A 21475-nucleotide genomic window follows, 5' to 3' on the forward strand; every position below is an offset into this window, starting at 1 on the left:
GGTTTTTCTGTTTATCTTGTTGGGGCATTGTTTTTGTTTTGTTTTTAAATTATTTTTAAAGGAAGGAAGCAGATACAACTACTATCAAAGGAAACAGCTGCTGGGACTGGTGCTGAGGAGAGGCATTGGTCTACAGGCAGGCTGATTACAGGGTCTCCAGGACAGAGAAAGTAAGACTATGGGTACCTCCAGAGGGAGAGACAGGACCCTCATAACTTCATTTAATTCAGAGTACTTAACACTGTCTTCCTGCTTCTCATTTGAAGAAGAAATAAGATTAAAATAAGGAAAATCACTCCAAGCTAGCACTCACAGAAGGTAACAGAAGGTCAGACCTCAATAGGCAACAGATGGTTTACATTTGAAAATATCCTAACAGGTTACAACTTGTGAAATACTGCAAGAGTGAGGAATAGCTTCAGAAGATAAAGATGAAAAGATACCTGTTTATCTTCTTGAAGATCAGTTTCCCCTTTGCTGGAATCAGAATTTGTGTCATCATCTTCATCAGAACTGTTCATGATATCTTCTTCATCTGACTGAAGATCTCCCATTACCACGTTGGGATGATCATGATGTTCTTCTAAGGACCTAATATTAAAATATATACATCATACTTCATTTATGTAAAGAGCTTTCTGTTTTAACCCACAATAAATTATCTACTTGGTATCAGAGACCTATAGCAGTGGGTAGTCTGAAGATTACAACAGCTTGAGGCTTTTCCACAGTGGACTTGTAACTCTGCATCATTTTATTTATGCTAGTATTAATACAATGCTCATTAACAGCAAGCAAAAGCCACAGTACCTTTGGAGTATTTATATGTTTTGTGTCCATCAGAGTTTGCCTAACAACAAAGTCTGATAAATCTATACCCTTATTGCTATGCACATGTATAGAGCAACATTTGTACTGTGTGCCAGGATAAAGGAAGATCATAGCCATTTTGCTATCCTCTATCTCACGGCAGCAGGTCTTGTTCCAGATATGGTACTCACACTGGAGCTTCCTGTGTGAAATTCTAGATGCATGCATACATATGGGTCTGTTTCCCAATGCATATGCTAAACAACTGCATCAGTGACGTCAATATCATAACCATTCTGTCCAACAATTCTTCTTCAAAGCAGGAAAGCAGAATCTTTTTCTGTTAAGAACACCCATCCCTCAGAAACAGACACCTTTTGGATAGTTGTCACAGCTATAAAACACAACCTTGTTCTGCTGCTGTACAATCATTATACAGGTCTCTTTTTATTAGCTTCAGCCATATTTGCAATACAGGAATTGCATGAGACAGGCACACAATCTCCTTCCTCTAACTAGCCTTGACAGCTTCAGTAGAGATTTAAGAAATGCAATTCTAGAAGAAAATAAAAAAGGGGGTAGGGAAAGATAAATAGGAAAACAGACTAGAGGAAACAACCTTAAGTTTTTGAAAGGTTACATGGAAACACAGCAAATCTCTGGGCTCCTACTTTTAATCCTTAAAAATAGCTAATAATCTCCAATTACACTAAAGCTACCTTAGAATCTAAGAAACACTAAGACATGTGTTCAAGGTCTGCAAAAGAGATGTTGGGATGCTACAGATTTTTGACATGAGCCAAAATTGATTAGCTATCCTGCAAAACAAAAAGCAAATCTAGGAACCCTTGTCCACAAGCTGCTGCAGCCAACACCTAATTTTGCACAGCCAACAACTGCCAGGGCTACAGACTTCTCCATGTACCTGGCCCTCTGCTCCCAAGGGAAGGAATAGTTATAACTGTTTTTCTCCTTGCTTTGAATCAGAGGAAAGCAGGGATGGAGGGTAACTATTCAGACTTGCCACCTCTATCTGTGATAGCTGCCAGAAAGAAAACCTGTCACCATGGATCCCACAGAAGGTGTCTGCCAGCAATCTGAAAAGCAGAAGTATTCATCAGGGCTCAGGTTCAGTATTGGAAGTGGCACTGTTAAACAGGTTTGTCAGTGACAAACAGTGGGACTGAGGGCACCCTCAGCAAGAATGCCCAGCATTCAAGAAAGGGGATTCTACTACAGCCAATCATTTATTACTCAATGCTCAAGATAGAGTTTAAAACAAACTAACACAAAAATGCTGATCACAAATAGAAATATATTTGGAGATGAAGATTAGCTGGCCTGTGGACAGACCTTGGTCAGCCATGAAGACATAGAGAAGATTAAAATAACTTGATTCTATTAAGACAACACAGGAAGGACTTGGGAAACTCCCAAGCAGCTACTGTCTCCCAGAACTGAATGGGGGGGAGGAGGAAGGCGCCTGCAAGCTCATCACCGAATTCAACAAGGTCCTGAGCCACAACCACAGCACCCTAGGTGCAAAGAGGCACCCCTTTACTTGGGTTTGGAAATTATCAGCTTTGTGCAGGAAGACAGCAGGCACCAGAGAGATGAGTGCTGATGACAACAGCATATGGTGTATGCCAGGGACAGTTCCCATGGAGTCTCCAGGCGCTTCAGGAAGGCAAAAAAGACAGCTTTTTACTGGAGATTTCCCCAGATTCATGCTAGCAGGAAATTAAGGTTTCTGCAGTTATTCATTAACTTCAGCAATTCACAAAACTCCTTGTCTAGTTTCTATAAGTCACAGTCAGCTGAGAATATTTATTTTAGCAGATGTCACCTCACATTCTTTTATTATGACAAACATCTTTATTATATCAGTAGCATGACATGAAGTAGATATATGCCCCAGCTTTAGTCAAAACCTGCAACAGAAATTACTACTGTTTCTTCCTTTACTAAATTACTCAGCTTTGCCATCCATGTCTGTCACTGAATCTATCTCTGATCAAGGGAATGTTTTCCCCCACTACAAAATATATTAAGTGCTTTGTCTCTGACCACACTGGTCAGAGGAATACACTTTTTAGTCCATTATTCATTAATGTCTATTTTTGCTACTAGATACTTTATTGCCCTTTTTCCTAGCCTTAATGCTCTTTTAATTCCTGTTTTAATTTCCTTTAACTGAGATTCCTTCTCATCAAGAAAACATTGTTTTCACACCTGTGACATCACTGTTCTTTTGCCTCAGCATATTCTACTGGATGCCCACTCCCAGATTTTGTTGTCATTTTCCATTTAAACTTTTCAGAGCAGCTGTGCCAAAACTTAGGAGTTTTAGAAAATCCACCCTTTTGGAAGTCAGCAATCAGAATGCTTCCAGGTATTCTATATTTTTCTTGCACAAACACAATCCCCTCACCACTGAAGGATGAGGAACAAACTAGCTGGCATGTGTTGTGTGAAGCTTCTTCTAAACATAAGATTAATCGGTTTATCTAATTGAAAGTTTCAGTAAAAAATAACGACTACTTAAAAATTTTAATAATTTACTAGTGATAATTTAGGATGTGTAACAAGTGTCCACAAATGCCAGCCACTCACTGTATAAGTTTTTTCTTCTTCTATAAATCACAAGCACTAGGTTCCTTTTCTGGCCTTTGTGGTGCTTATGCACTACTATTCATGTAAAGGAAGCTATGACAGCTGAGAGAACCATGTATAAAATCTTACATACAGTATTTTATCCACTTTTATCACAGCTCTCCGGTTCTTCCACATGATATATCTTGTTGAGGGTTTTTTTAGTGGTATTTTTAATACTTTTTCCCTTTTTTTCTTTGCTTTTTAAAGCAAAAACACATTGGATGATTAGATGATTAATGATCAAGAGTCAGTTCACCCTCAGCCAAAACAAGCCACCAGTTCAGGGACAGGATGTAATACTGAAGCCAGGGGTAGATACCTTCCTGGTAGTATCTGCAGTTGTGTCCTCTTCCTCATAGAAAATGGGGACAGAGTTACTGCGTTCATTTGTGTTTATCAGCCACGTGCTGAATAACACGCAATTCTCTTCATACATCACACCTTAACCTTTCATGGTATATGCTACGCCTTTTCTGGTGAAACAGAAAGCAGGTTTGTATTTACTGATTACTCTTTTCTGTACTTTTACCTCTGAAGTCATCTACAACACAGCTGTATGTATGGTTCTCTAAGTTATCTCTGGATAAAGTGAAATCTCTTGCATTTTAACTGCCTTTGGAAATAGTAATAATTCTTTAAATAAACAGTCTTTTCTGACACATATTAATCCCCCTTCTCCAAAATGCCACAAGCATGCAGTAAGGCTTATTTTAAGTGGCTCTTCTGATAGGTATTTTGGGGATACTGTGAACTGTCTCTATCTTGTTCCCTCTTCATCGCAATTCTTTGTCCTACCCACAGCAATACCGATAGAAACTTCTGCATTATCAGTCATGTGAAACACCAGCCCTGCCAACTCACTGTGCTGTGCACTGAGTAAGAACATCTTGCTGTATCTCGTGAGCAAGTTATCTAAATATAGATGTGGGGCTTTTTTATTTGACACATAAAATGAAGGAACCATTAGTTTGCCTTGGAATGAACGGCTTATGGGATGATGCATATATGTTGTGCTGTATTTTCCTATTGCAATAGTAAAACACTAATGAGATAAAACATGCTGGTCCTAGCAAGACATACATACAGCAAGATAAACTATCAAAAATTGCCATCTGACTATTACCACTGGGAATCAGCATAAAAACCATTTATTGTCTTCAAGAGATGACCAAGACTAGTTCAGAATATTTTGTCTTATAGAAACTTCAAGTGCACCTGTGGCTTCACTTTCAGACACTGTTGATTTGGACCCTGCAAATACAGGGCACTATAACCTGAAGTCACAATTAACATTTCAGTCTCTGTTTTCAACTCCTTTAGAAGGCCAATAGTATTTTAAGGTTGACTGAAATCATTCAGAAAGATTCTCTGCCATGGAATGCTCCAACATTAAGTATTTTATAGTATATTGGAATGACTTCAAGTGTTAGCATCACCATAACTACTAAAGCTAGTTTCCACAGCTCCAAAGTATTTGCTGAAATAGATTCATCCACACTACTGCTTTACACACATTTCCTTGTGATCTTCATTATTTTTAGATCTTTTTCCTACTTTCAGTAAGTAATAAAAATACGTAGGAATGCTGAATGAACACAACACTCTGCTACACTCTTAATTTCTCATCCTTTTATTGTTCTAAAAGGAGTCTCCAGTATACTCTGCTTTATCCTTCTGTCTCTTCCTCCAGTATTTTATTGCATGTTTTTTGTGGGTGTTTATGTTTGTTTATTTATTTTTAAAGCAATCATTCAGCATACAGGCAGAATTAAACAAACTGAAGTTCCTATTCAAATAAAAAATATACACCACAACTTGAGAGAGCAACTAAACATGCCCCATTATAATATTTCGTCTCAAATCCTTCTCGTTTCATTACAGCATTTCACAATCTTTTCACAGCTGCTTGCACCTCATTTTCCCCCCAGAGAGCAAGCAACTATTATTAGTGCTTATCCATTTTCAATTTTTAACATCACCATTCCCTGCAATCAATTTTAGTAATTAAGGCACATTCACCTGCTGGCTTTTTAAGACCTAAAAGTGCACTGGTTCTCTGTGAAGGCAATAGCTGATATAACATTATTTTTCTCATGGCCCATCATTCTCCCAGTAGATGTAAGCATGCCTCACTGATTCCCCCCATGAACCCTAGTTGTACACTTCTGGGAAAATGCAACAGTCAAAGACCTAAAGAAATAAAATGTTCTATGGAACCTTTTCTGTTTGGTCCTATCTAAATTCAGAATCCCTTTCAAGGAAGGACTGTAAACATAGAGCTCGAATTAATGTCCCAAAACAACTTAGGAAGTAATTCCCTGATTTGGTGCCCAAACAACAGAAGATGCTCCTTCAAAGCAAAAGTGAAATTAATACTTGGTTAATAACCATTTTGTTTTGTTTAGTGAATTTCTTCTGCTTTTGCTTAATGCTCATTTTTAAAGACAGTCCACTGTCTTTTATTATTTAATTACTGCAGGTTTTTGGAAAAAGAAAATCAGTTCTAGGAAGCAACCATACTTGGCAAAGCACTGAGATAATAAAGGATGCCGAGATCATGAGTGAGCTCCTATGGAAGGTTTAAGAAAACACATAAAGAAATTAGTGATCAGCAAGATTAGTAAAGGCATCAATTACTGCACTTTCTGAATGAGTTACATTTTGCTGCAATACCTCCCATCCACAGCCAGCCTGTAGAAGTCAACACTAGCACATTTCCTTTTGCAAACCAGTCTAGAAAGCATAAAGATGAATTTCAGATCACTCTAGATGCACCTGGAGCTTAACTGGAGCTTAATATTCACCTCTCATTTGAACTTCAGATTCTCTAACAACAGTGGCTGCTCACCATTACAGCTAAAATATCCCATCCCTTTTTATTGTTTTCATGTCCCCCTGCTTTTCATTTCTCCTTCAGGAACACTGGACCATGAAGCAGCAAATGAAGATGAAATGCAACCCAGGCCAGGGGGATTACCTCTCTGAATTATTTCTACAGCATCAGTCACCTCTCTGGTTTAATGACAGACTCACAGATGTAAAAAGCTGAAGCTGAGATCACATCTCTCTCCTCTAGGTGTAGTGGACAGTGTGAGAAAGGCTGGTGGATGCTGCTGTGTCTCTCGCAGTGCTGATGTGGCTGCCAGCACTGGAGACTGGTTGCCTTATTGCAGCCAACCTGCTTGGCCTTCAACTTCTCTGCCAAAAATGGCACCTTTTCACAGTAAGAGGCAAGATAGCAAGGTGCCCTCTCAAATATGATTTTACACAATAGCATTAACATTCTGCAGTAAGAAGTCATTGATATCAGTAAGTTATTATTATTATTATTACAACTAGTAACAAGAAAAAAAGGCAACCAGACATGAATTTTTATTGGTGTGATCCCAAGGAACACAACAATTGATTTTTATTTTCTTTTTATCTTTTAAGACTACCTAACTAGATCATGCCTGTGAGATTCATTAGTTCCTTCTGCAAGTGATCCTTCCACAGGTGGCATGGCAAGGAATAAAACAATCATTAAAATAAAGTCTTAAAAATAAAAAGCAGCACAAAATAAGGTCCAAACAAACTAAACTGATGAATCAATGACTATCTGCATTGCTTAGAACTGCTGTGCTATATTCTCTCCTGGCTAGTTAGGGAATTTAAAGGATTCAATTACAAATATAAACACTCCTCAAGAATCACAGCTAGAAAACAGAAACAGCTAGCATCCAGCTGAGCAACTACAATTGAAAATACTTTGTGCACTCCAGGTTCCTTTTTCAAATTTCAATTTAAAGACTTCAAGAATTGAAGTAGAATTATTTTAAACAATATCATATGTACTGTATGCACTCATTAGTGTATTTTTTTACAGAAAGCCAGGATGCTCAATGGCAGAAATACACTACCAAAAGAAAAGCTCAGTACAATCTATTTGAAATGGATTTTCATTCAGAGCCACTTGCACTTTGAAAGCTGTCTGCTGGCTCCTGGACAATGGGCTGGCTGCTGAGAGAGGCCATGTGGGAATGCCAGGAGTTTGCTCTTGCCAGGAGAAACACCAAGAACTATCATCTTTGTCCCAGTCCTTACCTCTGGCACTCACTGGTTACACCTGAGACTTCTGGGCAAGGAGGACATCACAAACACTTCGAGAGCTGCAACTGCATTTAGCCTGTTAGATCATGCCATTAGCAGCTCCTTCTATACTTGGCTGAGCACATTGCACACTTCTGCACCTGACTTGCTTGAACCAAGTTATCCCAGCGTTTGTAGCCAGCAGCATTCAGTCTAGCATTTCTTATCCTCAGGTCAAGACAGCTAATACTACTTTCTTCAAGGAGATGAAAGAAAAATACAGCTGACTCACACTCTAAGGCAAAAAAAAAAAAAGCCAGAAAAAAGCACACATTTGTCATATGAGCTTCACATTAAAATGAAAGTACAAAATTTATTAAGTAATCTGCTCTTATTAATTAATTAAATTAAGTCACCCTACTTCGGGCACACTATGATCGATACAGTCATGCCCATATTTCCATGGCCCAATTTTAAAAAGAATGGCTTAAAAAAAGTGCAAACAGATCTCAAATTATCTCCTTATTTAGCTGTGATTTGCAAACATGAGCTCCTGAGGCCAGAGGCACCCAAGAATGGCTCATCACAGGCAGCCTCCCATGTTCACCGAAGTCATCTTCAGTGAGACCGTTTGTTGACAATTCCTCAGTTCCATTGAAAGTTTAACATAAACACACATGCATGCTTCAGATGTTTCTACAGTCACCACAGCAAAGCCACATTAGAAAAAGAAATGGATAAGAAAGACAGAAGTCTCAGTTTAAAAGTCTGCAAGAAAACTGGTGCTCAGAGTGGGACAGCTCAGCTCCTGAACAGTGTGGCACAACATGAACAAGCAGAACAGACACACAAATTGACAAATTATCATGAATACTAACCAAGATCAAAAGTGGGTTTCTACGGAATGTTTAAAAAAATACATAAAGAGATTAGTGATCAGCAAGACTAGTAAAGGCATCAATTACTGCACTGTAGATGAGCTACATTTTGCTGCAATACCTCCCATCCACAAGCAGCCTGAAGAAGCCAACACCAGCACATTTCCTTTTGCAAACCAGTCTAGAAAGCATGAAGATTAATTTAAGATCACTCTAGATGCACCTGGAACCTAGCCCATCGTAAATTCAGAACTGTCACCTGAACTTCAGATCTTCTTAACAGCAGTGACTGTCTACCATTAGAGCTAAAAAATCCCCTCCCTCATTGTCCTCTTTACGTCCCCCTTCTTTTCCATTCTCCTTTGGGCATACTGGACCATGAGGCAAAAAATGAGAGTGAAATGTAGCCTACGCCAGGAGCTGTATTTATCTTACCCATTCCAGCAAAGGTGCCAAAAGGAGATGATGCCAATATAGTAAAATATAATCCAGGAGGATACAGTAGGATAGTCTTGAGCACTGGTTCTGGAAAGTGAAATACTGTGGCAAAACCTAGGGATTTAAACCCTTAGCTGGAAGCATATAAAAGGGAAAGGGTTCCCTGCATCGGTGCTTTCTGTCACCAACAAAAGCTGTGAGGCATTACCTGTCTCCCAGGGTAGGTAAAGAGAATTTACACTCATGAGCATACTTTGCAGCATGACTTTAGAAAGCACAGTTTAAAAAAGGTGCGAACAGCTCTCAAATTATCTCCTTACAGAGATTTAGAGCAGAATTTAGAGCTTTTTGCCTTCCCCTATCATGAATTCTTGTTTCAAGAATTAAGGGAGAGCTGCAATGCTCATGGGCAAGACCTTTGGAAGAAGCTCCTGGCAAAAACAATATAAAAAAGGGCCAGAAAAATATGGCACTCATTCTAACTTCTCTCAATTTACAAAACAGACCCTAGTGGAATGAAGTAGATTGGGAAAGGACAGCATGATCAGAAGTAAAGCAACACTTGTTTTCCTGTCACACAAAAAAAAGGAAAAACCACAACAGAACTCTACCACACGAAAAATAGACTTCTGGAAGACTGTAATATAATTGTGACAAAAAAATGCCAAGACAGATGTATCAAATAGGAAAGGGAAAACTCAGACCAAGTGACAACAAAACTTCCTATTAATACCAATTTCAAATAAAATTTGCCTTGCCCTGCCAGAACTACCATGACATTTCAATCCATAGCTACTTCTGTTCCCTATAATCAGAGTCAATGCAAGGCCCTACCCAGTATCTTCTGTACTGACTCAGCATTACTTCTATGATTTTTGCATGACTATTCCTGAATCAGGGCTCCAATATCTCTCTTCAAACAGTTGCTCACTCAATTTAAAAATAACGCACATCCTATTGCACTCAGGTTTTTTTACATAGCAGATATTGAGAAGATGACAAAAGAAAGCTGAGTAACAGCTTACTCAAAAGGTAGTGACCTAGATTTGGAACAAAAATGGAGTGGCTTAGCTCCTAAACACACAACTCTCTGCATGCATGGGAGCTTATGCAGCTTCCTGGACAGTATGTCAGAAAAGAGAGGATGAAATAGTTTGGTCAAGAGTAACACAGACTAAGAACAAAGACTAACTGAGCTTCTTGCGAGATTAGACCCATGCGATCTCTTCCTCTAATCTTTTGCACAAATTAGAAGAATGAGATTCAGACACTCTTCATAAACTTGTTCAGTTCATCTAAAAATCTGTACAGAACAGCCCACCTCCACAAACACCACTAGGAAAAAAGCAACAAAAGAACCAAGTGAACTCTGAGCAGTTGAAATCACTGAGCCATAAGGCTCAAATTGTAGCTTTCAAAATGGTAGTTTTCGTAAAAACTACCTTGTTTTATTTGTATGCATCTTAAATATTTCTTTAGTCTTCTGCTTGAGTAGAACAGTTTTTCATAAGGACAAAGATATTTTAAAGAAAAATTAAATCGTGTATAAACCTTATGTTTCTATATGAAACTTACTGGATTCTAGCATCTAAAATAAAACCAGCACTTCTTTACCTAAATTTTGTCTAGTGCATTGAAACAACATAGCTGCACACTTTTGTAAATCTAATCATTAAAACATCTTTAACTAGGTCAAATAGAAATGTTGGGTAAATGTGGCATATTAATAGCACTGTTGCCATTTAAATAAAAAAAACAAGTTTGTATTTTGGTCACTTTCTTTAGACATTTATTTGTGCAACCCAAAAATCTTACTGTTTTACAGATACTATTACATTAGAATGCAGTTGGAATATCACTGTGCCACAGAGCTCCACAAGCACATTTCCTGAGCTGATGCTGAAAATAACCACAGGAAAAGGCTGCTGTTGAGCATATAAATGGGTCTTTCATCAATTCTCATATCACATTTGACTCTCCTCTCTGCATCTGATGTATTCTCTAGAGCTACATTTTGCTAATTTATATCACGGTTGGCAAAAGGAGACAGAGCACACACGTTGGAGGCAGGGGAGAAAGGCCAACATTGGTGACAAATATGCAGCGTTAACTTAGCTTTCTCCACCTTTAAGGACAGGAAATACATTTGAAGAATGCCAAAATTAGGAAAAACACAAACATGGAATAAAAGAGGAAAGAAAAAGATAAAGCATTGCAGATTAATTTACAAAAGTGCGTGATGTTCAAGTTCCTGTTACCCATGACCAGGGGGGTAAGGAAGGAGCCTAAGAGACGCAGCAGCTTGTGCACGGCTTTGCTTCCTTCAGGCTCCCCCACAGCACACTGAGCCACCCTCCAGCTGGAGCCAAGAGCCAGCACACTGAGCTGAGGGCAACGTCACCGGAAGGACAAGGACATCCTTGTATTGTATCAGGGGAGAAGTGGCAACAGAAGTTTGGACATTTTTGCTATCTGTGGTGAGCATTTCTTCAGTGGGAAACAAAGGGTAGCACAGTTTACCCTCAAAATTACTCTTTTAATGCATATAGATTGCATGTGCATCAAGGTTAATATGATGTAATTTTCTAGACTGCACAAGACTGTGACCAAAGTAGCCACCAAATCTTTTGGAGAGCAGATGAGGATTCACCCAGTAGCTGGGCAGTACTCACAGCAGTGCCTGCCTCATCACCACTGTCACCATCTTACTGCCTCTTGTACTCACAAGCACACCCAGCCCTAACTAAATAAAATAAAAAGGTAACATTGAGAATTGAAACCACATCTGTTTTTATGTAGCACTTATAACACCACCTGGTAACTTCCAAGACTTTCATTATTGCATGTCCAGCTCTGTCAGAAGTTTCCCTGACCATGCCAGCGTTCTTCACCCACCTCTTTCTTTAACCAAAATCAAGAGGGAGCCCTCAAAAAGAGGGATGAAACAAATATCAAAGATGAAAATTCTTTTTTATTACCATCTTGGGGATCTTCACAGTTATTTGCATGTTATAGAACATTTTAAATCTTTTCATTACTGGACTGTACACCAGAATTACAGTATTGGAAAAATGTAGTTCTCCAACTTCTTTCCCTCATTGAAGATGGAGAAAATCACACCTCAGAATCCCACTATCAAAACAGATTAAATCAGCACATCTCAAAAACATATTTGCATGAGAATTTGTCAAGATTCTAATAAAGTTCCTATTTATTCCAATTTTAAAAAATCTTAAAAAGAGGGGGAGGCAAGGAGGGAGAATATCAGCATAGTTCTACCAGATTGCTTTAGAAGATTTGGGTATTTTTCTAGACTGCATAATTTTTTCTTACAGTATATGCATTTTACTTCAGGTTGTATAGCAGACTAAACTGTAAAGCTGTATAACTGAAAGACACTCCAATGCTAAGGAAAAATACTCTTACTGGAAAAGCAGACCATGGAGACACTGACTCACATGAAGTTTCTTGGAAAGAAAGAAAACCCAAAACAGCCCATGTGCTCTCCTGAGTAAAAAAGTTAACTGTGAGTCCTCCATGTAGTTTAACATGCTACCCTGTGGGTACAAAATAATTAACTCGACACTACAAAATTCCAGACCCAAGGTTCCCAGTGTCTGCATTCTCCCCTAAGTCCTTATGTCACACAAAAGTATTCCCAAGCAACTGTACTACTACCTCTTCTCACCAACATTTCCTTGCCTCCCTGATTCAACTCTGATTAGACATGCCTAACAATTACAGAATTTATTCCTTCATGGTCTGTAAGAGCAAAAAGTGACGAGTCAGCAAAACGGTTTATTCCTTATATCTGATAGGCAAGAATTGCTTTGTCCATTCCTGTTCATTCCCAGCTCTGGGGCTGGGACTGCCAGAGAGCTCTGCAGTCAGCCTTGAGGGGGACTGAGAGCACAGATCTGAGCCCTCTGCCTCACTCCTCACTGACAAGAACTCAGAGCTGGCAGAGGCCTCCCTGCTGCACCACACTGCAAAAAGGAGGGAGGGGAAAAGAAAGGCAGACCCAAGGAAGCACAGCACAAAAAGAAAGCCAGCGATAACACATGACGACCAAGGACAATGAAGCCTGATAGGAAATCTAAATAGTCTATTATTGAAGCTATTTCATTAAAACCTGATGGGCAATTTCAGAGAAAGAATTTTCTGTATAACTGAGGGTGGCAGAAGCCAGCTAGACACACAGGGGAGATTGGAAGACAAGGCAAAACTGCAGAGCTGATGAAGAAGGAGGAACTGACCTTCTTCAGATCAGAAAATAATCTTTGAGAAACAAATTAAATTAAAAAAAAAATCTACATACTTGGCCTCTACTTATCAGGAAGTTATATCCTTCAAAAAAATTCAGTAAATGGAAGACATAGGTATAACACGTCCAATACCCAGAATGTATTTTGTACATTCAAATCTCAGCATAAGGGTTTGAACTAGCAGTATTTTAAATGCTATTTAGATCTTGCAGTCTTTTATTAATTTAGTGTTTCTGAATGGGAATTTCACCATTGCAAAAAAAAACCCACAAAAACCACACAAAACCCAAAAAAACCACACAAAAACATACCAAAAAACCCCACCACAACATCAAAGAGGAATATGTATCAAAGCAAAGTGCTTAGCCACACAGATTTCAATATGAAATTCAATATTCCATGAAGGTTTTCACAGACACTTAATTGCCCTCTGGGGGCTCAGTCCCCAAAGCAGAATTTAGTACAGAAAACTAAACTTATATTTTGTACTGACATGCTCATTTCTGGAAAAACAATGGATTATTGTAAATCAGCAGGTGTGGGTAAAGTACAAAATAGTATTTGATTAAACCAACATTGAAAGCATAAACGATTGTTGTCACATGGTATTCTCCCTCCTCAGGCCTTTCCAAAGAAAAATCCTAGCTGGAAACACAATGACACAGACATAAATAAATTAGCAGTCGTGTACATTTGCAACATCTTCAAGGAACACTGTCAAAAGTATCCAGTAAATGCACTGTGCTATTCCCAGAAGGTTGAAGGAGTAGACTCACTCAATCTAAAATACAATTGTTTGTCTAGAAAAATGCAATACCAAAAGGAAGGCCAAAAGATCCAAAGGAGTTTAAATTTCTATTTTCTGTAGCATGACAGATGCTCCAAGGCACACTTATTGTTCCTTTGCATTTTCAGTTCACTGGACAAATGTACACTCAATGTTACTTTTAGATCTAAGGAAGATTTTGCTGTCCTCCTCAGAATAAAGGTTTGACACTAAAAATATGATAACTAATGCAAAAATACTTCTCTTTCATTTGGAATTTTCAAAAGAATGGCATTACTTTGAAACAACCATTACAACAACTGGCTTCTGACAACACTAAACGAATTGTGGCACCAGCACGACTGACTTTTCATCTCACTTTTCAGGCCTGAACCATTGTTTTCTCAAAAAAAGCCCTAAAACCCAAACAATCAACAAACAAAACCAACAAACCTCCAAACAGAACAAAACACAAAACAAACAAGCAAACCAAAACCCCAAACATGCAAAAAACCCCCACAAAACCCAGAGAGCTGCATTTCCTGTTGTTATATGACTGGATAATGTATTTAAAACTTCTTTTATATATAACAGCACATTTTCTATCTCAGAGCATATAGTCTTCACTCACTTTGTTTATAGAGTCCGCATAAAAACACATTTATCTAAATTATCCATTTAAAATTGGCAGACAAGAAGGTAGACTAGACCAAAATAAACAATCCTTAAACACCATTTTGAAAGACTTCTTTTTTGTATAATGGAAACATAGACTATATGTTCCCAAGCTACTGATATTATTCACTTTATTGAGAATATTCCTCTGAACTACGTAACAAAAACCAAATCCATTCTGACTCCCATCAGCAGCACCTGCTCCACCTCAGTGGTTCGTATACTGGATCAGGACCCTGACTCTCTTCCTTTCAAAGCCAAGCCTTCTCTTTTCAGTAGAAAGCAGGTTGACATCAAATATCTCAGAAATTAAGTCCTGACAACTGATACCTACCATTAATTAGCCAGGCCTTCCATGTGCATTTAATTCCCTGTGGGAAGGCTCAAGCAAGCAAAACATAGCTGAATTAAATACGACATAAAAAGTTCAGATAAAAGTGTCAAAAGCTATTACCATTTTCCATTAAAGCACACTGGTTTCATCAGATCAGATTGTAAGGAAATTCCTCTGTAACCACCAAAGTATTGAGTACATTATCAAAATTTTATTTCTTCCTCCAGAAAGAAATGTAGCATGAGCTAAAGACACCATTGAACTCTTCTGGTAATGCCAAGACTGGCATTCAGACTTAATATATACTGAATGTACTCTTATGACTAGAAGTGTTGGCAATTGGTCTGAACTTCTCAGAAGAACAATCTCATTTGTACATTGGCTTTAATCATAACATAATTTGCTTTGAGATCCCCATTAGCAGTGCATTACAGGAATTCGTGTGCCACAATCTATGAAAAAGAGCTGAGTGCATGTTCTGACAGGCTAGGGAAAACGCGAGAGGCAATTATTTCAATAACAACAGCAGCACTGTTTCTCTAACTGGTTTTATAATACAGCCTGGCCCAGGAAATGATAAAAAGCTCTTACAGAACTATGCAGAAAGGGTGAGACAACATTGATAAGGAAGCTTCAAAGGATTTGAGATAATACTGGATGGGAGAAGCTGCCTGCCTGGCCTGTCTGGGCGAGGACCCTTACACCTCCCAAGGCAGAGCCAAAATGAATATTAATCCCTGCTTTCCCAGCAGCACTGATACAGGTCAAGAGACTACTGTACTGTTGTGTCCCCTTTATTTTTTTCCCTAGGCATTTCTTTATTCTCTGAAATCTATCAAAGTAACTACATGTATTACTTGTTTCATAAGGTAGTTTCCCGCTATTTCATTTGATTTAAACAAACACACAAATGGCTCTAGCTCTGGTTTTCTATGTGTGCTTTTTAAAGAAAAACAACACAAACCCAGCTGTGCCAAGGACATCCAACTTAGGGAGCAGCTTCATGTGTAGACGTGCCAGAGGGGCCACTCAAGCCCATATATCACTGTTGGTACTGGGGAAAGTTTGTATGGAGAGGGACTAACAATAAATCTCAAAGATTTAGCCAGATAAGAAGACTACAGAATTTCACTTGAGGAGCAACTGCAATCTCACATCTACCATGCTTCATACAGGAAAACTATCCTCTTCCTAAAGCAGACAGATATTCACCTGTATTCAGAACAAAACAACACAAACCAAAATTAGTCACATAAACACGTGAAATGCATCTTTATTCAAGTTTGGTCTCACCCTTCTTAGGTACACCAAATTGAGGGAATACCGAGAGAGCTTGGTCAAAATCCTTGAAAGATACTCAAAGATTAGACTTAAACAAAAAGCATACACTCTGTCAGGAGCTTAAATTATGCCAAAGACAAAACTAAGAAACACCCTGCTGTAAACTACAAATATACTCAACAACCACTTGAATAAATGTACCAGGACATAGCCCATAACTAGAAATCCTACTCTCCATTATAAGGTTTCATGCTTTCCAACAAACAGACCCATGTCGATAATATTAGGTGTAAAATAATTAACATAGGATGCCCCTTAAAATATTTGTCTCTTCCTATATGAGAACACATTCTTTGGAGCAAGTGTTTGCTATACACACATCCAAAAGGAAACAAAGCTTAGTAACTCAGTGAAAAATGAAGTTCAATGTGACTATCTAGAAGCTAATTCATTTATTCTTGTTGTTAGGCATATGTTCTCAATAGCGTGAAGAAGTTTGCTGGGGACTTATTGCTGGTTTGAGGTAAATCTTTAGGAACTGTAAGAAAAACTGATCAGCTAAAGTAAAGAAATTACATGATACCATATTGGGACAAAGCAATGCTTTACCTGTTACCACACTAAGTGATACTGTTTAGGGAGAGCACATGAGTCTGGCCCATTTCTTTTCTCAGCAATCTATCACAGCAATACAAATATTTAAAGATCCATTCCTGCCTATTCCATTTAGCAACCCTTTTGGACATAGAATCACAGAATCATTAAGGTTGGAAAATACCTCAAAAATCATTCAGTCCAACCAACACTGCCATGTCCATCACTAAACCGTGTCCCCACGTGCCACAGGCAGACATTTCTTGAACGCTTCCAGGGACAGTGATCTCCCCACTTCTCTTAGTAGCCTATTCCAATGCCTGATCACTCACCCTTTTAGTGAACAAATTTTTCCCAATATAAAATCTAAACCTCCCTGGGACAAATGGAGGCCATTTCCACATATCTATGAACCTGTCCAATCCCTTTTTGAATCTGCTATTATCTGTCTCCACCACCTCCTCAGCTAACTCAACCTGCAGAGTTACCAAACCCCTAATCACACTAACATTCTATGAGTCACATAGAAATTCTGCACCACTACCACCTTGGCTGGGAGCACAAGCAGATACAGCAGACTCACTGAATTTAGAGAGAGGCAGTAGCTTCTGCTATACCCGAGAAAGCTTTCCAGACCTGATGAAGAATTTGCATAATGAAAAGCTTGTCTGCTTTTCTCAGCTCTATCAACTGATCTAAAAATATATTCATTCCCCCTCCAAACCTAGCAACTATGCACCCTTTGGATAGTTATTCCAGTTCATCGTGAGACTGGTAAGGTTCATTCCTCCCCATTGAAATATTCTTGGGTACAAATACATGACTGTATCTGATTTGCTTTAATTAAAACTTGAAAAGTTTCCCAAATTTTGAGGAATATATGAGGAATAACTAGCTTTTCCTCTTGACTCACTGCCAAGTGCAAGCAGTTTTCAAAACAACAAAAGCCTACAGAAAGATATACAGGAAAAACTGTCCTGCTGACATTTACTGAAAGAGGTACAGCCTCTGAAGTTATCATTTAAACATATTTACAACCAACAGAGTTACAATACAGCTGGTTTAACTTCCCTTTTCTCTTTATTTTACCTGTCAAGTCTCCAATGCCTGCTTGTAGCTTCACAAGGTTCCTCAACTTCATAGAAGTCAGTGCTCTGGTCTTCCACGCTGCTGGAGTTTTGCCATTCAGAGCAGAGATTTCTCCTAGCACCCATAGCAAAAGGCAAGTTCTCATACTCAGGTATTTCCTCATAGTGACGTACGTTCTCATACTCTGGATCACAAATGCTGGTTACAGAATTCAAAGGCATTTGGGACAAATTCTCTCCCAAAAGTCCATGTTTTTCTAAAGAATCCAGCCTTTGGTTATTTCGCATCTCAGGTTGACTTCTGTTCCTCTGTCTCTTCTTCTGTAATCCCAGACTACCTATTTCTAAGGAATGCGCCTTGGCAGATTTAGCTTTCCTTTCACTGCCTACAGACCCTATATTCCTGTTGTTATTTCCATACCCATCCCCATTGGAAAGGTTGGCAATAGCACTCTCCACTGACTGGCTGCCTTTAGACAGAAATTTTTGGAAGTCACTTTTCTTTAAGCAAACTGACAGTTTCATGTTCAGAAGCTTTTTCAAGCTATTTTTCTTGTGATGGTGGTCTTTGCAGGGCTTGTCTGTCCTGTCCATATCCATGGCAGAGAGAGACTTGGCCCGAGGTTTTGTCACAACAGTCAAGTGGCTGAAGCTGGTAGCAGTTTTTAATGATTCAGAATTTCCTGAAAATGGAAGAATAGGATGAGGTAACTTCCAGACGGGTTTTTCAGAAGAACGTTTGGGTATGTCACAGGACAAAAGTGCATCCTGCTCCTTGGCTCGTGCATGTGCGAAGTGAGATCCTTCTAGAAGGCTGTTTGATTTGTCCTCACTGGTGGTGTAAGAACTTTTGTCCACAAGCTCTGCTGATGCAGCCTTTTTCAGCAATCCAGCAGCTGGAAGGCCATGCCTCTGTGGTTTCTTAGGAATAACTTTTGGGGAACTCTCATCCTTTATTTTAAATTCTTTATTTTCCATGTTTTGTGAGGAAACATGGAGGCTGTTGGAAGCAGATGAGTGCTGACTGCTTGCCAGTTTGAGCTGCTTTGGCAAACTCATGGACAGGGTATCACACCTGACAAAGTCGGTCCTTTTGACCACAGCATCTGGCATACTGGCATGATCTGTTATCTCATCCATGCAGTTATGGTCTGCATTTAAAGAAGATTCAACATGTCTCACCAAATCAGGACTTCCATGTAAAAGCTGAGGCAAAAGATGTTGTGAAGCTGACTCTTTCACAGCAGGCTCCCTCACCTGAGGCATTTTTTCTGCATTGCTTTGAATTACCTCACATTTTTCAGGAAGAAACACTTCTGCATTATGGTTATAGCAAACACTCTGAGCAAGGACATTAATTCTTGCTGGCTTTTTTAAGCTTTGGTCCACAACACCGTAAGAATCTTTCTCTGAATTACACGGTTCCTTTGTTCCTTCTCCTGTGCTGTCTATGCCATCCTGACGGACTAGACATGCAGCACGTGGCTTTCTCGGCTTAGGGATAGGAAGCACTTTGGAGCTCAGGACTGAAGATATTTCAGGGGAGGTTTTATCAGCATCTGCTTTCATCCCTATTTCACCTGAAAACATCCTGTTTCTACTTAAATTTTCATTCTCTAGAGTTTCCTTGTCCAACGGAGAAGAACAACTGTGATTATTTTCAGTCAAACTAGGACAAATTTCAGACATCTGAAACTCATCAGCAGTAATCTCACCATCAGCATTTTGTTGCTTCCCTTTAGCTACTTCAGAAGATGACGAAGATTGTACAAGTTCCATAAACTCTATTTTAACATCAGTCTTGGAACTGCTGCCATCCCCTTTGTCAAATTTGTCTGCATACCTGTGCCTCACAGGACTGCTGTTAGGAAACACACCATGAGTTAGGACATCCTTAAGTTTCTCTTCCAAAATGCTGGCTTTCAAAACCACCTGACTTTTACTTGCCAGTTTTTCATTGTGACTATCCCCCAGAGATACTGCATTTCTTTCACCAAGCTTGATGCTCTCTAAGGTGTCAAAGTGCTCAAGAATTATCTGCGTTTTACAGGTGTTCTCTCCATTTCCAAGTTTATGAAGACATTCAAATTTGCAATGTGACACAGGTAGAATATATGCTGTGTTTCCAGTACTTCCTTCTGAGGTTTCATTTTTATAGTTCAAATGGTCTAGAGTTTGAGAAGAATCTTCCCTGCGCTCCTCAAAGCTTTTTGTGTTTTTACGTGTAGACAATGGAGGTTTAACTTCTGGGATGGAGGAGCTTTTAAGAACCTTTGGTTTTGGTGCAATTGCTGGCTTGGTTTTCTTTGCTGCTTGTATCCCACCAGAAAGTACAATATCAGGCTTCGGTGCAACAGGTGGAGGCGCTGCCTTGTGTCCCAGGACAAATTTTGGTTTGGGGGCCACGGGTGGCTTCTTAATTTCTAGGAAGGATTAAAAACAAAGACTTTAGTCACCATTGTCCACAAAACAACTTCACCTGCAACACAGTAGTATTAAAAGTTTTGTAACATTTAACTTGTGATCTACAAGATCACAATGTGTGTATGGATATATTTTTCTCTTAAAAGCATGCCTCCGTTCCGCAACACCACTTCTTTACTAGTTGCCTTTCTTTGTTTTAATAGGCACACCAAGGAGTGTTAGGGAAGTTTTCAAAGTCTTTTCATAAACAAACAGTGTAATGTAATATTAGTACATGCACTCCCTCAGATGCTAAAGTTTGATGCCAATAAAAGCAGAGCAGATTCGCCTGGTTTTGCATTTTAACTGTAATACCACTTTAAAATGTTGCAAGTATGTTAAGTGCCACACATATAATAAGCCACAAAGACAATGGGACCACCAGAACAGTGACCACGGTAGTTCAGTTCCCTCTTCCACCACCCTGAGATATGAGTAATCTAAAATTCCTCATTCTCTTCCTCTCCCTTCAAACAATACTGATATGAATTACTCCAGCAGTTGCAAAACTGGTCACTACCAACAGTTCAGTTAGTCTGTGGTATGAGGCTAATGCAGTAATTTGTAGCAAGGCAGTACCTGTCTATTGTAAAACACTATTTGTGTGCCTCGTACAAAATCACTCTTCCCAACATGTCTGACCTAGAAACAGTCAGCACTATTATGAATTGTGACCCACTTGGCAAAACAAGATGACAAACCCTGGGGAAAGTACGCTTAGGAAAAGGAGCTCATGAAGAACTTTGAGATTATGGAGTTTTGATCCTGTTGAGTGGTTTCAGGGTTTTTTGTTTGCTTGTTTTGTAGTTGCTTTTTTTAAAGTATGTCTGAAATATTTGAATATTTCAGGAGATTATTTGTGACCAATTCATTTCCATATGCTGGAATATTTTCAGATTTCTAAGTGTTTTGAGTGTTTTTTGATATTAGTGCAAATTTATAAAGTAAACAAGTTCCTCGTACTGTTTATGTATTACCTCTGTATTTACTACCTTTGTTTTGATCAGTATACTTTCAGTAAGTCATATACATGTTAAATAACACCCCCAAGAAAACACATTAGTTAATGTTACACATGCAAATAGATATGGTATGCCATTGATTTATTATTCCGTTTGAAATGTGGGTTTGGTGTTTGGTGGTGTTTTACCACCATTATT

At 38.9% G+C, this 21475-nt stretch overlaps 1 protein-coding gene across 3 annotated transcripts in view; it reads right to left on the reverse strand.

Annotated features, from left to right (window-relative positions):
- FGD6 (FYVE, RhoGEF and PH domain containing 6) overlaps nucleotides 1-21475 on the reverse strand; it is a 72178-nt gene that overhangs the window by 42344 nt on the left and 8359 nt on the right. For all 3 annotated transcript variants that reach the window (XM_033514265.1, XM_015628451.3, XM_033514266.1), the window contains exons 2-3: nucleotides 17854-20275; nucleotides 444-591 (exon numbers count right to left, since the gene is read on the reverse strand). In XM_033514265.1, coding sequence (XP_033370156.1) covers nucleotides 444-591; nucleotides 17854-20275 — 2570 coding nt within the window. The remainder of the gene's footprint in view (nucleotides 1-443; nucleotides 592-17853; nucleotides 20276-21475) is intronic.

The sequence above is a fragment of the Parus major genome, chromosome 1A (genome assembly GCF_001522545.3).
Source record: "Parus major isolate Abel chromosome 1A, Parus_major1.1, whole genome shotgun sequence".
Classification (NCBI taxonomy): Eukaryota; Metazoa; Chordata; class Aves; order Passeriformes; family Paridae; genus Parus; species Parus major.